Here is an 18367-nt window from a genome sequence, read left to right on the forward strand (position 1 = left end):
TCATATATTTACTGGGTATCTATTTACTTGTGCCTTAGGTCAAAGTGAGGTCAGTTAGCTTAGCTCAATGGTTGTCAAACTTGAGCGTGCATCAGAATCAACTGGAAGGCTTGTTAAAGCTATTAGCTCTGCTCCCAGAGTTTCTGATTCAGTAGGCAGAGGGTGGGGCCCAAGCATTTGTAAGTTTCCAGGGGCTGATGATGCAGTTGAGCTAGGGACCACACCACGAGAACCAATGTCTCCTCTGTATAAAACAGGTTGAGTGGAAAGATTATAAAATTTGCTCCAAAGTTTAAAGAAGCTTATGTTGTTATTTTTATTTACCCTGTACTTAGCCCCTGGTTTGGGATCCCTTACCTTTATCATCTGTTTGCAGACTCTCATGAGTGTATAGTCTAGTTCTGGGTCCATCATCTCTGTCTCCTGTAGCTTAAAAACTTTCTGGTGGCAACGAGTACTTAGCTGCTTCTTGTTTTCTTTCAGGCATTCAATAATCTAGGGCATAAGAATTATGGTCAAGTTAAGGGATGTATCAGGGATTGATAATCTATATGTTCTCACTACAGCATTCAGTTCTTAGTGCATCCCCTCTCTTTCATTCCATTCCTAATTCCAAGGTAAGAGGAGTCAGAATTTCCTCACCAAGGAGAATTATGCTTACAGATTTGCAGCTTTAGGTCTAACAGTGAACCAGACTGTATAAAAATAATGGATGAGTTGAGCAGGCTGCACTGGAGGCTAAAGGAAGGAATCCCCCTCAAAACTCTTGGTTTTTTCTGTCCTCTAGCTCTTCTTTGTCAAGACTCCTTTTGGAGCACACATTAGGCACTCTGCCTTTCTAGGGAGCAGTATCCCTGACTAGTCAGTAGGCACAAGCTAGGAGGTTCAGTTCCACTCACCATTTACCCCATGAGAATAGAGCATTAGATGCCAGGTATGAATGAGGCCCAGTTGCTACCCCTGATAAATACGCAGTCTCACAGGGCAAACTTTTATAAACAACTACAATAAACAAATCAAAAAATAATAAATAAATAAAACAATGGGTGACTCAGTCGGTTAAGCATCTGACTCTGGATTTCAGCTCAAGTCATGACCTCATGGTTCGTGGGATCAAGCCCTGTGTCAGGCTGTGTGCTGACACTGCAAAGCCTGCTTGGGATTCTCTTCCTCTCTTTCTTCCCCTCCACCCTCCCCTCTGTTTCTCTCAAAAAATAAACAAATATCTAAGAAAAAAAAAAAGACGAGGGGTGCCTGGGTGGTTCAGTTCATTGGACATCTGGCTTCGGCTCTGGTCATGGTCTCACAGTGCGTGAGTTCAAGCCCTGTGTTGGGCTCTGTGCTGACAGCTCAGAGACTGGAGCCTGCTTTGGATTCTCTATCTCCCTCTCTCTCTGACCCTCCCATCGCTTGCACTCTGTCTCTCGCTCTCTCAAAAACAGACTTAAAAAAAAAAGATGAGGGGCGCCTGGGTGGCTCAGTCGGTTAAGCGTCCGACTTCAGCTCAGGTCACGATCTCGCGCTCCGTGAGTTCGAGCCCCACGTCGGGCTCTGTGCTGACAGCTCAGAGCCTGGAGCCTGCTTCGGATTCTGTGTCTCCCTCTCTCTCTGCCCCGCCCCCGTTCATGCTCTGTCTCTTTCTGTCTCAAAAATAAATAAACGTTAAAAAAAAAAAAAAAAAAACCTTAAAAAAAAAAAAAAAAGATGAGCAGGTTAACATAAAAGCATAAAGTGCCATATGATGGATTTTAAGATAGTGAATTGAGTATAAATCTCCCCTTCCTTACACCAACCTTTTAGATATTATTAAAAAAAAAATGAGGGGCGCCTGGGTGGCTTAGTTCGTTAAGCCTCGACTTCGGCTCAGGTCACAATCTCAGGGTTTATGAATTTGAGCCCCACGTCAGGCTCTGCTCTGATAGCTCAGAGCCTGGAGCCTGCTTCGGATTCTGGGTCTCCCTCTCTCTCTCCCCATCCCCTGCTCACACTGTGTCTCTCTCTCTCTCTCTCTCAAAAATAAACATTAAAAAATTTTTTTTAAAAATGAAATAAATGATAAAGAAGGGAAGCAGATGGGAATCTGCAGGAACTAGAGCTGTAGCATAAAGTCATGAGACTTCTATGAAATCCTCAAGGGACAACCAAGAATCACCAAATAACTGAGAGGAAAAAGTAAGAGAACAATTAAAAAAATATATTTAATGTCCTCAGAACAATACAGAAAGAAATGGTAAACCAGAATCAAGAACAGATGGTTATGAGAGGAACCAGTAACAGATTCTGGAAACAAAAAATAAAACTCCCAACTGGGAGTCTCTCTAAAAACAGAATGGACACAGCTTAAGAATACATCTTTAAGCTGGGAGATAGACCTGAGGAATTACCTCAATGCAGTACAAATAACAAAGAAATGGCAAGTATGAAAGAAAAAGTGAAGAGACATGGAGGACAGATTCAGATGTTCCAACTGTCTAATATGATTTCTAGAAGGAAGTAAAAGCAAGGCAGTATTTGGAAGAAAACAATAATTGAGAATTTCCCCAAATTGAGAAAAACATGAATTCTGAGACTGAAAGAGCCAACTAAGATAAAGAAATAAAAAAAAAAAACCCAAACCCATCCCTGATTACATGCCAGCGGAATTATGGATCATTAAAGATAAAGAGAAAATTCAGAGTAGATGATCTGCACAGACACGAGAGTGAGATAGACATCAGCAATAGCAGATACAAGACGATAATGAAGCCACTATCTCAAAGGCTAAAGCACCAGTGTGGTGCTTTCAGGGCAATTCCCTGAACTAGAAAACGTAGCCGAGTCACTAGAAGAACATTATAAGAAAAAAAAAAAATCACTTCTTTGTACTTCATTCCTGACTAATACTAATTCAGGACAGGGCCCAGTTCTGTGCGTTAAAGAAACAAGATTTCCCAGGTGATTCCTATGTGACTTCCAGTTAAGAACTTTTGTGCAACAGGCACAGAGTAAGGGAATAATCAATTCTGGAGGTACACGGTGTTAGAAAAACTACAGAGAGGAGGAGACATTTGAAGGATTGTGAAGAGCTTCTTAGCAAGGTGGAGAAGGACAAGCTAACCTGAAAGAGGGAAGAGAATGAACAGGAGAACATGAGGAATGCAGGTAAGGAACTTCCTTTGGGAAAGTCTGGTAAAGCTTAGGAGGGGATGACTAGGCTGGACAGAATGTGACGAGGCTCATTCCACCAGCAAAGAATTCACGGCTAAAATGTTAACTTCACATTTTCTTTTTTTTTAAGTTTATTTATTTATTATGAAAGAAAGGGCAGGGAGAGATTGGGGGGGGGGGGGTACAGACAGGGAGAGAGAGAATCCCAAGCAGGCTCTGTGCTGTCAGTGTGGAGCCTGATGTGGGACTTAAACGCATGAACCGTGAGATCATGACCTTAGCCAAAACCAAGAGCCAGACACTTAACCGAGTGAGCCACTCAGGCGCCCCCCCCCCCCTTTTTTTTTTTTTTACTTAAAGTGTATTTTGAGGGGTGCCTGGGTGGCTCAGTCAGTTGAACGTCCAACTTTGACTCAGGTCATGATCTCACACTCGTGTGTTCGAGCCCCACATCGGGCTCTGTGTTGACAATGCAGAGCCTGGAGCCTGCTTCAGATTCTGTGTCTCCCTCTCTCGCTGCCCCTCCCCCCTCGCACTCTGTCTCTCAATCTCTCTTTAAATAAATAAACATAACAATAAAAAATTTTTTCAAGTGTATTTTGAGAAAGTGAGAGAGAAAGAGCACAAGCGCACAAGTTGGGGAGGGACAAAGAGAAAGAGAGAAAAAGAGAGAGAGAGAGAGAGAGAGAGAGAGAGAGAGAGAGGGAGGGAGGGAGGGGGAGGGAGAAAGAGAATCCCAAGCAGGCTCCTCACAGCCAGCAGAGAGCACAATGTGGGGCTCAAACTCATGAACCATGAGATCATGACCTAAGCTGCAATAAAAAGTCAGACACTTAACCGACTGAGCCACTTAGGTGTCCCAAAATGTTACCTTCACAGTTTCACAATTAAAAAATATAAACAGTTACCTGAGCATTGCCATACTGCACAGTGGAACAGTAGTTCTTGATGTCACTCTTGCAAGCTTCATACAGATCTGGTTCCAGACGGATGTCCTCTGTCTGTATGGGAGGGGGCCAGCATGGAAAAGTGGTTACTCGAAACTGGAGATGTCAAATGTTCTACATATTCATGTACTGACCAGATCTTGTCTAGTGACCACAATCTTTACACAGCAAAATAGGAGCAGTGGGGCCACCGCAGTAAAAGGAGAGCTGGCATTTAGTTTCAATTCTGCACTAACTAGCTAGATGGCCTTGGACTTTTTTTGCAAAACAAAATGCTGCCACCTACCCGGCCCCTTCGCAGGACTGCTGTGAAATGAAGTAAGATAACATGATGTGGAAACCACTTCAGGAAATTAAAGCATTATATCAATGTAGGGTTCTACTTTTATTATTGTTTTATTGAAAGAGCGAGGTCCAACGCTAGGGACCCAAAGTCTCAATTACACTAGGATATCGAGGAGAGCTCCACTTAACACATAATTACCACTGCATCACTCCCACCCTACGTGAAAATCTGGTAACGTAACTTTTGCAATATTACTGGTGTTTGGTGTTCATTACTAGTTTTTAGTTTTTATTTAGACTGAAGTGAAATAAGTAGAATTCGCAATACAGAATATACTAAACATTTTTAGCTGTTTAGCTTAACCTCAAAAGTAACATAAGTTTCCCCTTAGAGCGCACGCTGCATTTGACCTGCCAGTAACTGTTGTACCTCGTGATCTGTAAGCTCTTCAGGGCATGGCATTCCCCTGGAGACTGTTGTTGGTCAGGGAGTGGGCACAGATCTCCAGCTGACACGAGCAAATTGAGGGGAGGATCTGGCTACAGGCTGTGGGGGAGGGAGGAGGTCTCTCCTGTTCTACTTTCCTGCTGGAGACGACGTGGAGCAGGAGGCCAGAGCCGCTGCAGGTAGCCACGGTGAGGGGAAGCAGCCTTACCATGAAGCTGGTGCCATGAACAGCAAAGCAAACAGGGAGAGACCCTTGATCCTTGAGGGCATTACTGATGCACGGACTGTATCATGTGCTTACAGCTTGTCCTATAGTGAGCTTCCAGTTACATGTGGTAAAAATACTTCATCGGTTAGGAAAAGTGCAGCAAGAAGCTGTCACATGGTAAGATCTGAGCACAAGGCTCCAAGTCTTAACAATCATAATAATGGCTAAAACCTTTCAATTTGCCCTCACCCTTCACCCAACTTTCCAGACCCGCCTCTGTGTTTCTGGGACCAGAGGCTGTGCTACGAGGCATTACCATCTCTAGCTCCTCCACCCGCAGCTGCTTGCGGCACTTCAGGGACACCCTGTGTTCCTTGGCTTCCTGTAGAGTGTCATTGCGCACGGTGGTGCTCAGACAGATCACCACGTCCACCCTGCCAAGGAAAGGAGAAGGCTGAGACTGGCTGGAGCCACATGAGGGCAGAGAGCCAGGGGCTGAGCCGGGGCAGGGGCCACATCAACACTCCAGAACGCATGACCCTCTTTACCACGTTTTTGAATGCTTTTTCTAGAAGTCTCATTGTGTTAAAAGCACTAAAAGCAGTAACCTGACTCTCTATGTCACAAATGACTGAAGGCGCACTACAATCCTGACAGGTAGGGAGGCCACAGAGGGGACGTAAGGACAGTTCAATGCTTGTTTTGCTAAAAACATGCGACCAGAGAGGAATGCTGCTCTTAACTCTAGACTGTGTCTTTCTTTGATGAGCTGTGAAATTCATTCTTGAGAGGTACAGAACCTTGAGCAAAATGGGAACTTGATTTATATGAGGCAGAGAGATGTGTTCTAGAAACATGCCTTTGCAAAGAGTAAGATGGAAGAATTCAGGCAGCCATGCTGTAAAAGCCCATCACTGTCTTCACTGAGACCTAATTCTTTTTTTTTTTTTTTAATGTTTATTTTTGAGAGAGAGCCAGTGTGAGCAGGGGAGGAGCAGAGAAAGAGAGTGAGAATCCCAAGTAGGCACCGCACTGTCCACGCAGAGCCCGATGCGGGGCTTGATCTCATTAAATGTGAGATCACAACCTGAGCCAAAATCAAAAGTGGGACGCCTAACCGACTGAGCCACCCAGGCACCCTGAGACTGAATTCATAAATGAATAAAGTTTTTGTTTCCAAACTAGACCTCTAATTCAGTAAAAGCCCCTGCTGCTCTCCCAAAGAGTTAACATAATGGAATGATGTTGGGAGGCAGTTAACCTCTTATTCATACTATAACTGGCTTCTCTAAGTAACAATCTAAATCTGCCTCTTCTGTCAGACAGCCTGAACCTGGGAACATTAAAATCGCCCCTTTAGCCTCCAGGCTCTCTGTGTCAGAACCACCACCGTCCCCTGTGGCTGCAGGCAGCCACGAAGATCACGTGGCCACACAGCCCAAGCGCATGGCCATACTACCAAGGGAGTGTGGAGGCCTCCAAGGCTAACCCTACCAGTACACAGGACATTTGTCCAGAGTTTACGGAAGCAGAATTAATCAATTAAACGTTACATACTTCTTTTTTATGTTGGGACAAAGTTTCAACACATCCTCCTTGCAGGCCATTTTAAACTTGTAAGAAAACCGAAAATCCTTCATCTGCACCTGAAAAAGATGATGAGAAAGAAAATCAGCAGCTCTGTGGCAAGTTCCGATTGGCAGTGCTGGCTGATTGCACAGAGACTGCAGAAGCCTGCCTTCCATGCCCTGTGAAACTTGCCCTCCATCTCGGACTTCGTGACCTGCCAACCTCCCCATTATTCCCTCTGCTAAGGGCACCCTGGCGTCCCTGCCATTCCAATCATGCTGCTCCCTCTGCCATGAAGCTCTTCTCCCAGATCCTCCCTGGTCCGTGCATCACCTCCTCAGCATTTCTACTCAAACATCTCCTTCTCAAGTCCCCTTTCTCCTTCATCCTCTAGCCCTTATGCAGCTCTAGCCCACCTGAGATTCTGTACTTATTTATAAACGTGTTTTGTGTCTTTCTCTTACTAGAACACAGAACAGACAAGGGCAGGGTTTGTTGCCCAGTGTCTCCAGTACCCACACTCCAGAGGCCCTCAATATCATTTGGTAAAGGCAGCCATGTAGTCCATAGGCCCTGGGAAGAGATCAATTTTATACAGATGACAGATTCCATCCTCCCGGGAAGGAAGTGCTTGCTTTACCAGAAACACTTTCTTTAGACATGTGTAACTGTGAAAAGTACAGTTTAACCTTATGTGGATGCCAGACCTGGGTAGTATGATTTAGAAGAAAAAAAAAGGCTTAAGAGTTCAGTACACTGATAGACATTTGGGCTGCTGCACTGAACAATGACAAAACAGCAGATCCCACTCATACTTGCTGTGCAAGCAAAGGTTAACGTATCTTACGAAAAGCAAACAATGTGACTCATCTCTATTCCTGCTGGACCGCCTGTTCCCTAAGGGTACAGACTCCATCTTTATTTAGCACTGCATTCCTAGAGCCTACCATCGTGCCTGGCCATAGTGGAAAAGACCGTATTTTTTGAGAACCAGAGAGGACATATATTTGGAAAAAAAAGATTTCTCACAGAAGAGGTGCCCTGATGCTCTGGAAGAGAAAGGAATTCAGAGCCATCCAAGCAGCCAAGACGGTCAGGATTTGCCTGGTGTTACTCACCAGCTGGAAGTGGGTAACTCCAATGGCGCACTTCTCATTCATATCCTTCTGGTGTTTGTTCTGAATCAGACACTCCATCAGGTCCCCAGAGTCTATCTGGTTATCTGCCACATCCTGGGGAAGGCAGTGCACATTTACATTTCATTTCCAACAATTAGTGAACAAATCGTGCACCCTAGTTCATAGAAAAATGGAAAACGAGACTGATTCTAGAGACTTCACCAACAACATACCTCATAAATTATACCAAAATAAGCCTGTGAAATTACAAGGGATGTTTATCAGTATTTATCAGTATTGGCACAGCAAGCTGCCCTGCATGAAGCTCCGACAAGAACATGTACTGTGCAGGGTTTTTACTCCTTCCCCTACAGGACGCCAGCAGCTGACTTTCAGCATCACACCCAACATTGCCTCCTGGTTCCTGCATGGTTTCACCCCTGTAATTTAGCTAGTTCAAAATAACAGAATTAATTTAATTTACAAGAAGAGAGTCGGGAGGTGCAGCTACTATTAATGCTAACAAACCCCAGGCTGATGTATTGGCGGCAACACAGCTATGCTCAGGAGGGCCTCCCCCTGCCCCCTGTAAAGGGCATCTCCACAACTGCCACTAACCACATACCAGGTCATCTACCAATGATAATCAAATAAGGTTTCTGAGGATGGTGGCACCCGTCTCTTGATTTTGTTTACATTTTTCACTTTAATTTGTCAATCTGATGATCACTCAGGAGTAATGTATGCCGAAGACAAGGAGGTTAGTGCAACACACAAAGTCCCAGTGAATTTGGTTTTGTTTTGAATCCATTTCTCCAGACATTACTTACGTGGCAGAAGTTCTGAATTATGGGCTCACAGGCTCTCATCAGTAAGGCTTCGATCTGAATATCCTGTAGGAGATTAAACATATGAATAATTCTGCTTTAGAAAGAGCCAGTAGTTTAGGAAGCGGGGCAAGTATGTGTTTCTGAGTCAGTAGCAACTGATGGGCATTTGCCATCGCCATAATCTAAGGTGTCCATCTGGAAGCTAGTCTGGTCTTTAGGTTAGACAGCCACAGCACAGAGAGAATTGCTCCTTCATTATATTCTGAAAGGCAAGGTTTTCTAGAGGCAGATACCCCTTGGGCCTGAGCAAAAGATAAGGCAGAATTAAGAACAGTACAGAAAATAAAACATTTAACAGTAATCCTAGTGTTTAGCCTTTGGAGTTTTTCCAAATGGCTAAGCAGTTCAAAATGAAAATGCGGGTAACTGACATCTGTCTTTAGCTTATAAGCTCCTAAAACAGACGACAAACCACTGCCTCTGGGGAACATACACAAATGCCTTTAAGCAGACAGCAACCTCTGTGCAGCACTAGCTGCTGAAATAATATCTTCCTTTAAAGAGTGACACACCCCAGAATGTCCTCAAAAGCCCATAAGGACAATGAAAATTGGAGAAGGGAGATGACAGAAGATGAAAGAAAGCAATAAACTTTTGAAAAATAGAAAGCAAAAAAAAAAAAAAAAAGACTAGCTGAGCAATGTAATTGTACGTATTGATACTTTTGACAATTCAAACAGTTCTAAAAGGCTTATGATAAAAAAAAATAGCAATTTCCCGTTTCCCTGATTTCTGCCCCCACAAGACCATTTTAACATTTTTATCTGCTCCTTCCCCAGTAATGCTGTATTTCTAAATAGTGTTTCTTGCTATGAGGCTTTCTAATTTCTTTTTTAATATTTTAGTGAGTTACAGGATGAAACACGGATAAACACGTGTATTCAATCTTCCACATTTAAGTGGAAATCCCAGCCTTTTATTTTCTTAATGATGACACAAACATTACCAGATGACCTAACCGAAAGAGCTAAGGTAAGAGAACAGGAACGGGAATGTTCGGACTGGTCTTGCACGTGGTTGAGAGAGCTGAAGCACAGCTGCTAGCTTTTCTTAAAGGCCAGGGAAAAGATTGGTCTAATCACTGTGATAATTCTAATTTATGAAGAAAACCAAAGGGCTAAATGTATGGGCTATTTCTCTGGAGAAATGAGGAGAGGGGTTTAGGAAACAAAACAAAACACTTCTTGGTAAAGCCAGCGGAGAGAAGTGACACTCTCGGGGCTGAAAAACAGCAAGCCTGAGAACAGAGGACAGGTTGCTGCCAGGACTGCCGCCATCTACAAGCTGCAGACTGCTTACCTCAGATTCTAACTCAGTGAGGTTGCCGACTATATCTCTGCACTCTACAGCCAGGTCGTCAAGGTGGTCCTGGAGGCACTCTAGCTCCTGCAAGTAAGAAAGCAATCCCTTGGCATGTGTCAATTACATAAATGAACAAGGGAAGCAGAGAGAACAGGGTCTACTACTTCCTTTTCAGTGGTCCTCCTTATCTTTCCTTTTAAAAACTATTTCACTGAACAGAACACTAAAGCTTTATTTGAGTCCCCAAACTGGGATTGTTGAAAAATAAGTACTTGATGTAAAAGGGTGGTTAAAAGGGTCACAAGGGGCTACAATAGCCATGCAAATCCTCCAGAAGGCCCAATCAGTAAGTTCAACAAGAATCAATGTCGAGACGTCCTCAGAGTCTAAAAATTTTATCAGGCCTTTATTCCACTCTATCAACAACCTGCCATTCAATTTTAACCTATGTTTTGATCACCTTTGCTCCCATTTTAAATCTGCGCACCAATAATAATCAACGAACAACAGATTTACAGGGAAAGACATGGAATATTTTAAGACTTTTCATGAGCAAAGTAGGCTGGGACCCAGGATCCAAAACACAGCATAGAACTTATAGCTCCTGCAAGTCAAATGTGGGATTCTAACCTTGGCCCACATAGAAAGATCCTGAGGAAAACTGCAAAGCAAGTGAGCACATTAGGGTTTGGACATCTAAACACTATCTTGTCTAGGCTTTGGAAACTGACCTGGAGAGACCTCGTAGTATCATTCCATGACTATTCCCTTTAGAAACATAGAGGTTTTAAGTAGAACAGAAGCTTATTTTCCCAAAGCATATCAACAGCTATTTCTCAGCAAAGGGCTCTATTAAAGGATCAAGTTTAACTTACTATTTTGCAAGAGTCTCTGTTTTGGAATTAGAATAGGAAGGGATGAGCAGGGGGGTGTAGGAATTATACAATGCCCAGAAAGCGGGGGTGGGGTGGGGAATCCCTAAAGGAAAATGCATAAAACCTCGGGAGTAAGATAAATGGCTAAGGGAAAAATCCCAGTCATAGAATCCTTTCCTGAGCCAAGCTTCACAGCAATGGACTGCCACACAGCATAGCTTTCTCACTGTTACTTCAAAGGGGGTATGGAAAGAAACTGTTTTCTGGGATTCCATGTGACCATATCTTTTGTTTCATTAGACAGAGGCAGCAGAAAGCTGAACTGCAAGCGTTTTCTAACAATAAATTTGACAGAACTGCAGCAGGCCCAGGAGGTAGCCTGCTGAAAATGGCATTCCCAGGGTGAGCAGATCTGAATAGTGAGCCATGTTGCTTCTTAAACATACCCAATTCCTGCACGGGTAAGTTTTTAATAGTTTAATCCCAGAGGATGTTCTGGAGTAGTAAAAATGGAACCTGGAAACCTGAGTTCACACTTTGTTCTAGTATTACTGGAGCTTTAAACAAGGACTTGCTCCTCACCACAGAGGACACACTACCTTCTAACTTAATTTGCTAGAAAGCAGTAATGTAGCTTTTCTATTTTTTTAAAGCAGGCACAAAATCGTTAGGCACCATTCACAGCATGCATGTAATTCTGGGGGCTGTTTCTTCTCTATGCTTTCCGGTACGGAGAGGTTATGACACAATGGACCAGATGTCTGGTTAGGATTACACCTGAGTATTAGGAAAGGAAGTCACTTCTTGAGTCTCAATTCTGTCAATTACCAAATGGAAAAGATAATTCCCATTCCTACATATCTTATAGGACTACTGGATGGCATGCATGCTATTCATGTATGCCAGTATTTAGAATTGTTTATATTTATACACTGCCTTCTCTCGAAAGGACTTAACGTACCTCATAAAAGTGAGAAGAGAAAAAAAAGGCAATATAAAATAAAGTTAGAATGAGTTAAAAAATAGGAAGAAAAAGAAAATATGGTAAAGAAGGGGGGATGGAGCTAGCAGCAAACCTGGTACACAAAAGCCTCCCACAAAATCTCATATACTTGCTAGAGGCAGGTCATACCTTTGGCTCCAGGCTTTTGAAGAGGCAACACGAAGGGGGAAAATAATCGCTTACAAAATACAGTAACCATAATATAAAAACGAACCAACGGCTTAGGAAAAGTAGTAGTACTCCTTCCACAGAGACGAAAGAGAAAAATTTCCTTAGGATTTCTTATGAAGAGGACACTGAATAATGTAACAAAAATAAAGATTGTATTTTATGGTCTGTACTCTATATAAAATGTTAGTTGTGATGATGATGATGATTATTACTACTATAAGATAAATAGGTGGCTATGTGAGCTACCTGTCCAGTCTCTGTTTTTTCACTGCACCATTTTCCCAGATCAATAAGGCATTTATCCTGAAGGCCAGGATCCAGCTTAACATCCATGGCACGCTGGTGTAGGATCCTTTGGACTTCTGCTCGGCACTCTCGTGAAAGCTATATGAGAAAGAACAAGCAAAATACTTTAAAAGTACCAGAAGCAAGGGTGCCTGGTTGGTTGAGCATCCGACTTCAGCTTGGGTCATGATCTCATGATCTCATGGTTCATGAGTCTAAGCCCCACATCGGGCTTGGTGCTGTCAGCGCAGAGCCTGCTTAGGACCCTCTGACCCCTCGCTCTCAGCTTCTCCCCTGCTCACACTCGCTCTCTCTCGCTCAAAAATAAAATAAACATTAAAATAAAAAAGCACCATAACCGAAACAAAAAAGCACTAGATAAAGGATATCTGTTGTCAGGAAACTAACAGAGAACGTTATAGTAATTTATATAAACTTTATACCTCAAATCTCTTCCAGAATAAGCATTAAATTTTCTAGGAGACTTCTAAAAGCCTGTATCTCTAGGAATGAGATTATACATTCAATATTTTCTAATACACTATTGAGACAACATCCTTTTCTCAAAATACTCTGATAAAAAGTGAACCGGATTTGTTCAGGTTAGGTTAGAGTTTTTTGTTTAGCGGAACTAATCTGCTATTACTCTATGAATGTAGAGTAGAATGCGGGCTCCAGTTCAGGAAAAGGCACACACTTGGGTCAGGAACATTAAGTTCAAATTTACCTAAACTCACAATAAGTCTAAAAACCATCTGTATCCTGGTTAAGAGCTTCTAATGGAACTTTAAAGTTAAATAAAGTTAGGGTGGCAATATTTGTCTATTTGTCATTTAGATTTTGGTAATTTAGGGGCGCCTGGGTGGCTCAGTCGGTTGAACGTCTGACTTCAGCTCAGGTCATGATCTCACAGTTTGTGAGTTCGAGCCCCGCATCAGGCTCTGTGCTGACCGCTTGCTCAGAGCCTGGAACCTGCTTCAGATTCTGTGTCTCCTTCTCTCTCTGCCCCTCCCCCGCTCATGCTTTGTCTCACTCTGTTTCTCAAAAATAAATCAATGTAAAAAAAAAAAAAAAAAATAGATTTTGGTAATTTAAAGAAAAAACTGGAAATGTCCCCTGACTTACTTTGTTGAAAATGTAAAATCAGATGGAAAGAAGCTGGTGAAGCAACTCTATGTATAGTCACTGAATAATGGAAGTTTCTAGTAGTGCAGCAACCCCTCCCTGCCAGATATACTAATAAACAAAGTGTCCTACAATGACAGAAGTCAGCACAATACAACAAACTAACTAAAAAAACAAATGGTTGATAAGAAGAAATGAAGTCAGTATTGAATGCATACCCTCCTGCCCTGTTCCTCCGTGCGGTAGGCATGTCTATATAAGCAGGAGAACACAGCTCCGGGAGGCATAAGTTCACTGGTTTCATTCCAACCATGGGTGTGGCAAAGACGAGATGCATCTCCCTGGCACTTGCGGTATAAGACAGGGTCCAGCCTATAAAGTTAAAAGACATTCCTGAATTTTGTTCTTCAGGAACACACAGTGGTCAATCTGTAGAAGCCTGTTGACCTTGGCACAGAGGATTTAAGTTCTACCTCAAAGAGGCCAAGACAGCTATGTAAGATGCGCAACATTACAACAGCAGACTCAGCACTAACACGCCCAGGCTGAAATGAGAAAATAAGGGCTGTACCTTATCACCAGGCAATTCACAACTTTCCACTCAATACTTTTTTTCTAAGTGTGAAATTCAATCCTATCTGATACACTAGATTCAATAGGATCAGGAAATGGCAAGATAAACAAAATCCCTCACTCGACTTCCTTTCCAGTAAAACTGTTACTCTTCTTCCTCCCATGCAAGCTAAGGCAGTTCCATTTTTAGTTTACCTGAATATGCTTATCAGCTTAAAAAACTTGACATTTAACTCTGACTCTGGAGACAATGGATTAAGGCAATGAGCCTGCGGCTTCTCCAAATCAGACCAATAGATGCTTAATTCTGTCCACATCATAATGTCAACTTCAGGGGAGAGCTAGTGAATGGGAGGAGAAAAGCTAATACTTAATGAGTAGCTTTTAGGCCTGTGAAGCATTTTTTTGATCATGGGTAAAGGAGTTGCAGAAGAGGAAAAACAGAGTTTTGATTAAGGCAGTAAACTCAGTAAACTACGTAAACAGAGTTTAGACTCTGAGTCTAAACTCAGGCTTAGACGGCCTGAGAAAGTACAGAGAAATTCCCATGTACTTTTCTGTAGTCCTTTCCAGAGCTAATCTGAGGACACAGAAATAAAAATACATTGAACCTTCTGAATAATCACTTCCCAGTAAAGTTTGTGGGTGACATATTCAATCACTAGAAAAAGTTAATGACCAAACTCCAGGGGTTGAGATAACTGAGTCAGGAAGGAGCTGAGCCTGGGTGCGGCAGGAAAAGCCAGCTTCCCAAGCGGTCGGGTCCTGGCTGCTCTGGAAGTGGAGGGGAAACTGAGACATAAAAAGAGGAGGGCACTGAAGCCAGTAAGTTACAGCGATTCTGACTGCAACACAGATCCTTCTTCTATTTCGTCCCCTACCCCTCCTTTCTTGACTAACAGGATGAGAAGAGAATTAGAGAATCAAGTTGTCACTTATTGATAAGAGCCTCTTAAGATAGAAAATGCAGTAACTTTGAATAGTTAAAGGAATAAAAGTAAATTCCCGTATCCAGCACAAATCAATAAAAATTAAAATGCACTAGTATCTTCTTAGAAACGTATCTGAAGACGCTTCTGCTGCCCCACAGGTGCCCAAGTCCTTTCCGGATAGATGTTTGTGGTATCAGAAACATTTGACTCTGACTTCCAAAATAGTAGTGAATGGGGGCACACGGGGACAGACCTGCAGGGGCTGCCTCAGTTTTGAGATACTATTCTGAAAGCAAGAAAGATTTCTCAAAGGATTGGAGTGTGTCAGCTATCCCAGAACTTAAAAACATATTCCTACCGGTTATTTCAAATAATACAAAAGATATTGACTACACAGGAGAACATGCTGAGGCTTACACTTGATTCTGGCTTCAAAATACTCACTTCCAATCTCGGGAGATGAAATACTGCAGCTCTAACAGACGGTGTTCACAATCTTCCACCATTTTCTCTGTGTACAAGTGCTCCATCAGGCACGAGAGGATCCTGGGAATAAAACAGGGATGAAATTGTAGCAACAGGTTTGGAATTCTCACATCAATATTTCCTTGGTCTGTAGAAAAAGTCATTGAGCTATTTTTGAGGGCAATCAGGGATTTACTTTTCTGAGAATAACTCAAATCAGTCTGACAATGATTATGGCTTCTAACTTCAGGGCCACTTAGCACTTAGGACTCAGCTTACTTAAGATCTGTGTGCAGCTGCTTTATTTTTAACTGTTAGTTGTGAAAAATCTCCAACACACACAAAAGTAAAGAATCATACATTAGCCACCTTCCCTTCCCATAACTTTATCAACGTATGGCTAAGTTTGTTTTAATTCTACACCCCCTTGCTGGTATTTTGAAGCAAATCCCAGATACCTTATCATTTTATTCATAAATACTTGAGCATGTTTCTCTATGAGAACATAATACTACAACCCACGAAAAGAAATTAATTTTTAAAATCCTTAATGTCATGTAATATCCTGTTAGTTTTCAAATTTTTTCCCAATTCTCTTATGCCTTTTTATATGTTCATTCAAACCAGGACCCAGAAAAGGTCCACACGCTGCATTTAATTGATAGTCTCTTCAAATGATTTTTAGCTATAGCAGTTCTCTCCTTCCCTCCCTCTCCCTTGACCCCTTGTGCTCAATGCAGTTATTTTTATATTGGTAAATATTCTTAATTAGTCTTCACTGTGTTTGTCTATCTCCTCCAACTGCATAAAAAACTTTAAAGAAGAATACCCTTTTTTAATCCCCTGCTATAGCATGAACAGCGGGAGTGTATGCCTAACAGAATGATGACAAATATGGACTGCATTCATTTTATCGTTGATTACTGCCAGCTGCAGGCTACGAGGATTTGTGCAGAATGGGAAACCTGTTCTTTACTTGCAACCTGGTTTTAAAACTAGTTTGTGCATCACATGGAGAAAACTACTGCATGACATTCAAATACTTTAGTATAGCATTTTATAGCTTTCCTAAATCTTGGACGCAACTTCAGAGCTCATTTTGTTCATGATTATATCCTCCAACCACAACAGTTTTTATTTCAATTAGATTTAATTAATTTCTAATAATTATCAAGTAGCCAATGTATACAATGAGTCAATATACAAACAGGATGAACTACAGAGACAAAGTAATGTGTCACTTTATCCTGAGTGTTTCTCTCTCGTTTTCATTTGACCATTAAACAGATTACTCAGCGACTTAATGCACAGGCCCATACATGCTCGGTCACAGTCAGTGAACTTCAGCACAATGCTGGGTCTCAGCGTCTCTACATCATGGATGAGGCAGAGCCAAGGGCTCCAGTTCAGTACTAGTTCTATCAAAAGTTGGTATGTGTTTCTGTTTAGAAGGAATGTTTCTGGCGCTACACTGCCAAATACAATACAATGTAAATAAATACTACAAATAAGATAACCTACATTGGGTCTCCCGATCTTATGTGTTTGCAGGCCGTCTGTATAACAGATTCACAAGCTTCATTGAGAGCTCTATCAATGCGGTAATCTGCGCCAGGGTCCGTCTCCTGAATCAGTGTTTGCAGCTGGATTAAAAGAAAATTAAGAAAGAGGAACATCTCTTACATATGAGGGAAGAGCAATGTCATCTTTTCAAATATTTACTTGGTCTGGTATATCACAATGTACTGTTAACAAGTTTAACAATTAACAATTGTCACTGGCCAAGCATAAGAGCTCCTGTCAAATACATTCCAACTGGCTTCTCTATCTTGAGCCTCAGTTTTTCTGTTTAAGCTACTGTGGGGATTGCTTGTCTACCTGTCTGGATCATCTCTGGACATTTCCAAAACAAAAGCTCTTTATGATATAAAGCCTGCCTTTTCCCTCATATCTGCCTATTTGTTAATCAGATTGCTAAATCTGACCCTCACGGCCAAGCCAGAATTGAGTGGACAAGGGTAAAGAGAAGACATTTCCAGTCAGAGACCTAATCTGGTCGTAAGAATCTAGAATTTGGATTATGCAGCCAATACACTGGCATTAAAACAAGCATGCTCCACACTATTAAAAACAAATGTGAGATTTCATTTAACTTGTAAGAAATATCAATTAAAAAAACAAGAATGCAATACTTATAATTTCCATTTTTCCTCAATTATCTTTTTTATATAACGAAGAGGTAAAGCAGAACTTGCTCATTATACATATCCAGAAAAATACTTGTCGGGGCGCCTGGGTGGCTCAGTCGGTTGAGCGTCCGACTTTGGCTCAGGTAATGATCTCGCGGTCTGTGAGTTCGAGCCCCGGGATGGGCTCTGTGCTGACAGCTCAGAGCCCGGGGCCTGCTTCAGATTCTGTGTCACCCTCTCTCTCTGCCCCTCCCCTGCTCATGCTGTCTCTCTCTCTGTCAAAAATAAATAAACATTAAAAAAAAAACACTTGTCATTATACAGCTGAAAGTGAGAGTATTTTCTTTAACATCTATTTTTGCCTGGTCCATTCTCTGTCATGGAATAAAGTGAGAGCATAAGAAGATGGGCCTCTAATTCTTTTTTCCGGTCTTTGAGGAGAAAGCAGTTGGGGCAGAGGAAAAACTCCAAATTAGGGATCAGAGGACCTGAGTTCTATTAATAGTTCTGGCTCTGACAGAAATTAGTTTTGAGAACATGGTCATGATTAACCTCTAGCTGCAGTTTCTTGAACTGAGGAAGAATTACAAGAAAGAGTCATATACAAGAGAAGGATGTATAAACTGCAAAGCATTTTACGTATGTAAAAGATCATTATTAGTACAGATGGATAGCAGATGGTGTTTTGGGGTGGGAATCTTAAATAACAGACAACAAATTTAAAAACTAGAATCCTTCTGGTTTGGGTTCCCTATTTTCCAAGTTAAAGTCCTTTCTGTGTCACAGATTTAGCCTTTGGAGGAGAGTCTTCTCTGATCTTCATACATGTGACCTA

At 42.0% G+C, this 18367-nt stretch overlaps 1 protein-coding gene across 3 annotated transcripts in view; it reads right to left on the minus strand.

Annotated features, from left to right (window-relative positions):
- The window catches only part of GLG1 (golgi glycoprotein 1), a 149712-nt gene that overhangs the window by 14246 nt on the left and 117099 nt on the right, over window positions 1–18367 (minus strand). For 2 of the 3 annotated variants that reach the window (XM_060650141.3, XM_060650139.2), the window contains exons 9-19: window positions 16865–16986; window positions 15323–15424; window positions 13592–13745; window positions 12210–12347; window positions 9912–9998; window positions 8553–8615; window positions 7723–7836; window positions 6593–6681; window positions 5352–5469; window positions 4056–4148; window positions 358–495 (exon numbers count right to left, since the gene is read on the minus strand). In XM_060650141.3, coding sequence (XP_060506124.1) covers window positions 358–495; window positions 4056–4148; window positions 5352–5469; window positions 6593–6681; window positions 7723–7836; window positions 8553–8615; window positions 9912–9998; window positions 12210–12347; window positions 13592–13745; window positions 15323–15424; window positions 16865–16986 — 1218 coding nt within the window. The remainder of the gene's footprint in view (window positions 1–357; window positions 496–4055; window positions 4149–5351; window positions 5470–6592; window positions 6682–7722; window positions 7837–8552; window positions 8616–9911; window positions 9999–12209; window positions 12348–13591; window positions 13746–15322; window positions 15425–16864; window positions 16987–18367) is intronic. The other variant, XM_060650140.2, reaches the window with a different exon arrangement.

The sequence above is a fragment of the Panthera onca genome, chromosome E2, assembly GCF_046562875.1.
Source record: "Panthera onca isolate mPanOnc1 chromosome E2, mPanOnc1 haplotype 2, whole genome shotgun sequence".
In the NCBI taxonomy this organism is placed as follows: domain Eukaryota; kingdom Metazoa; phylum Chordata; class Mammalia; order Carnivora; family Felidae; genus Panthera; species Panthera onca.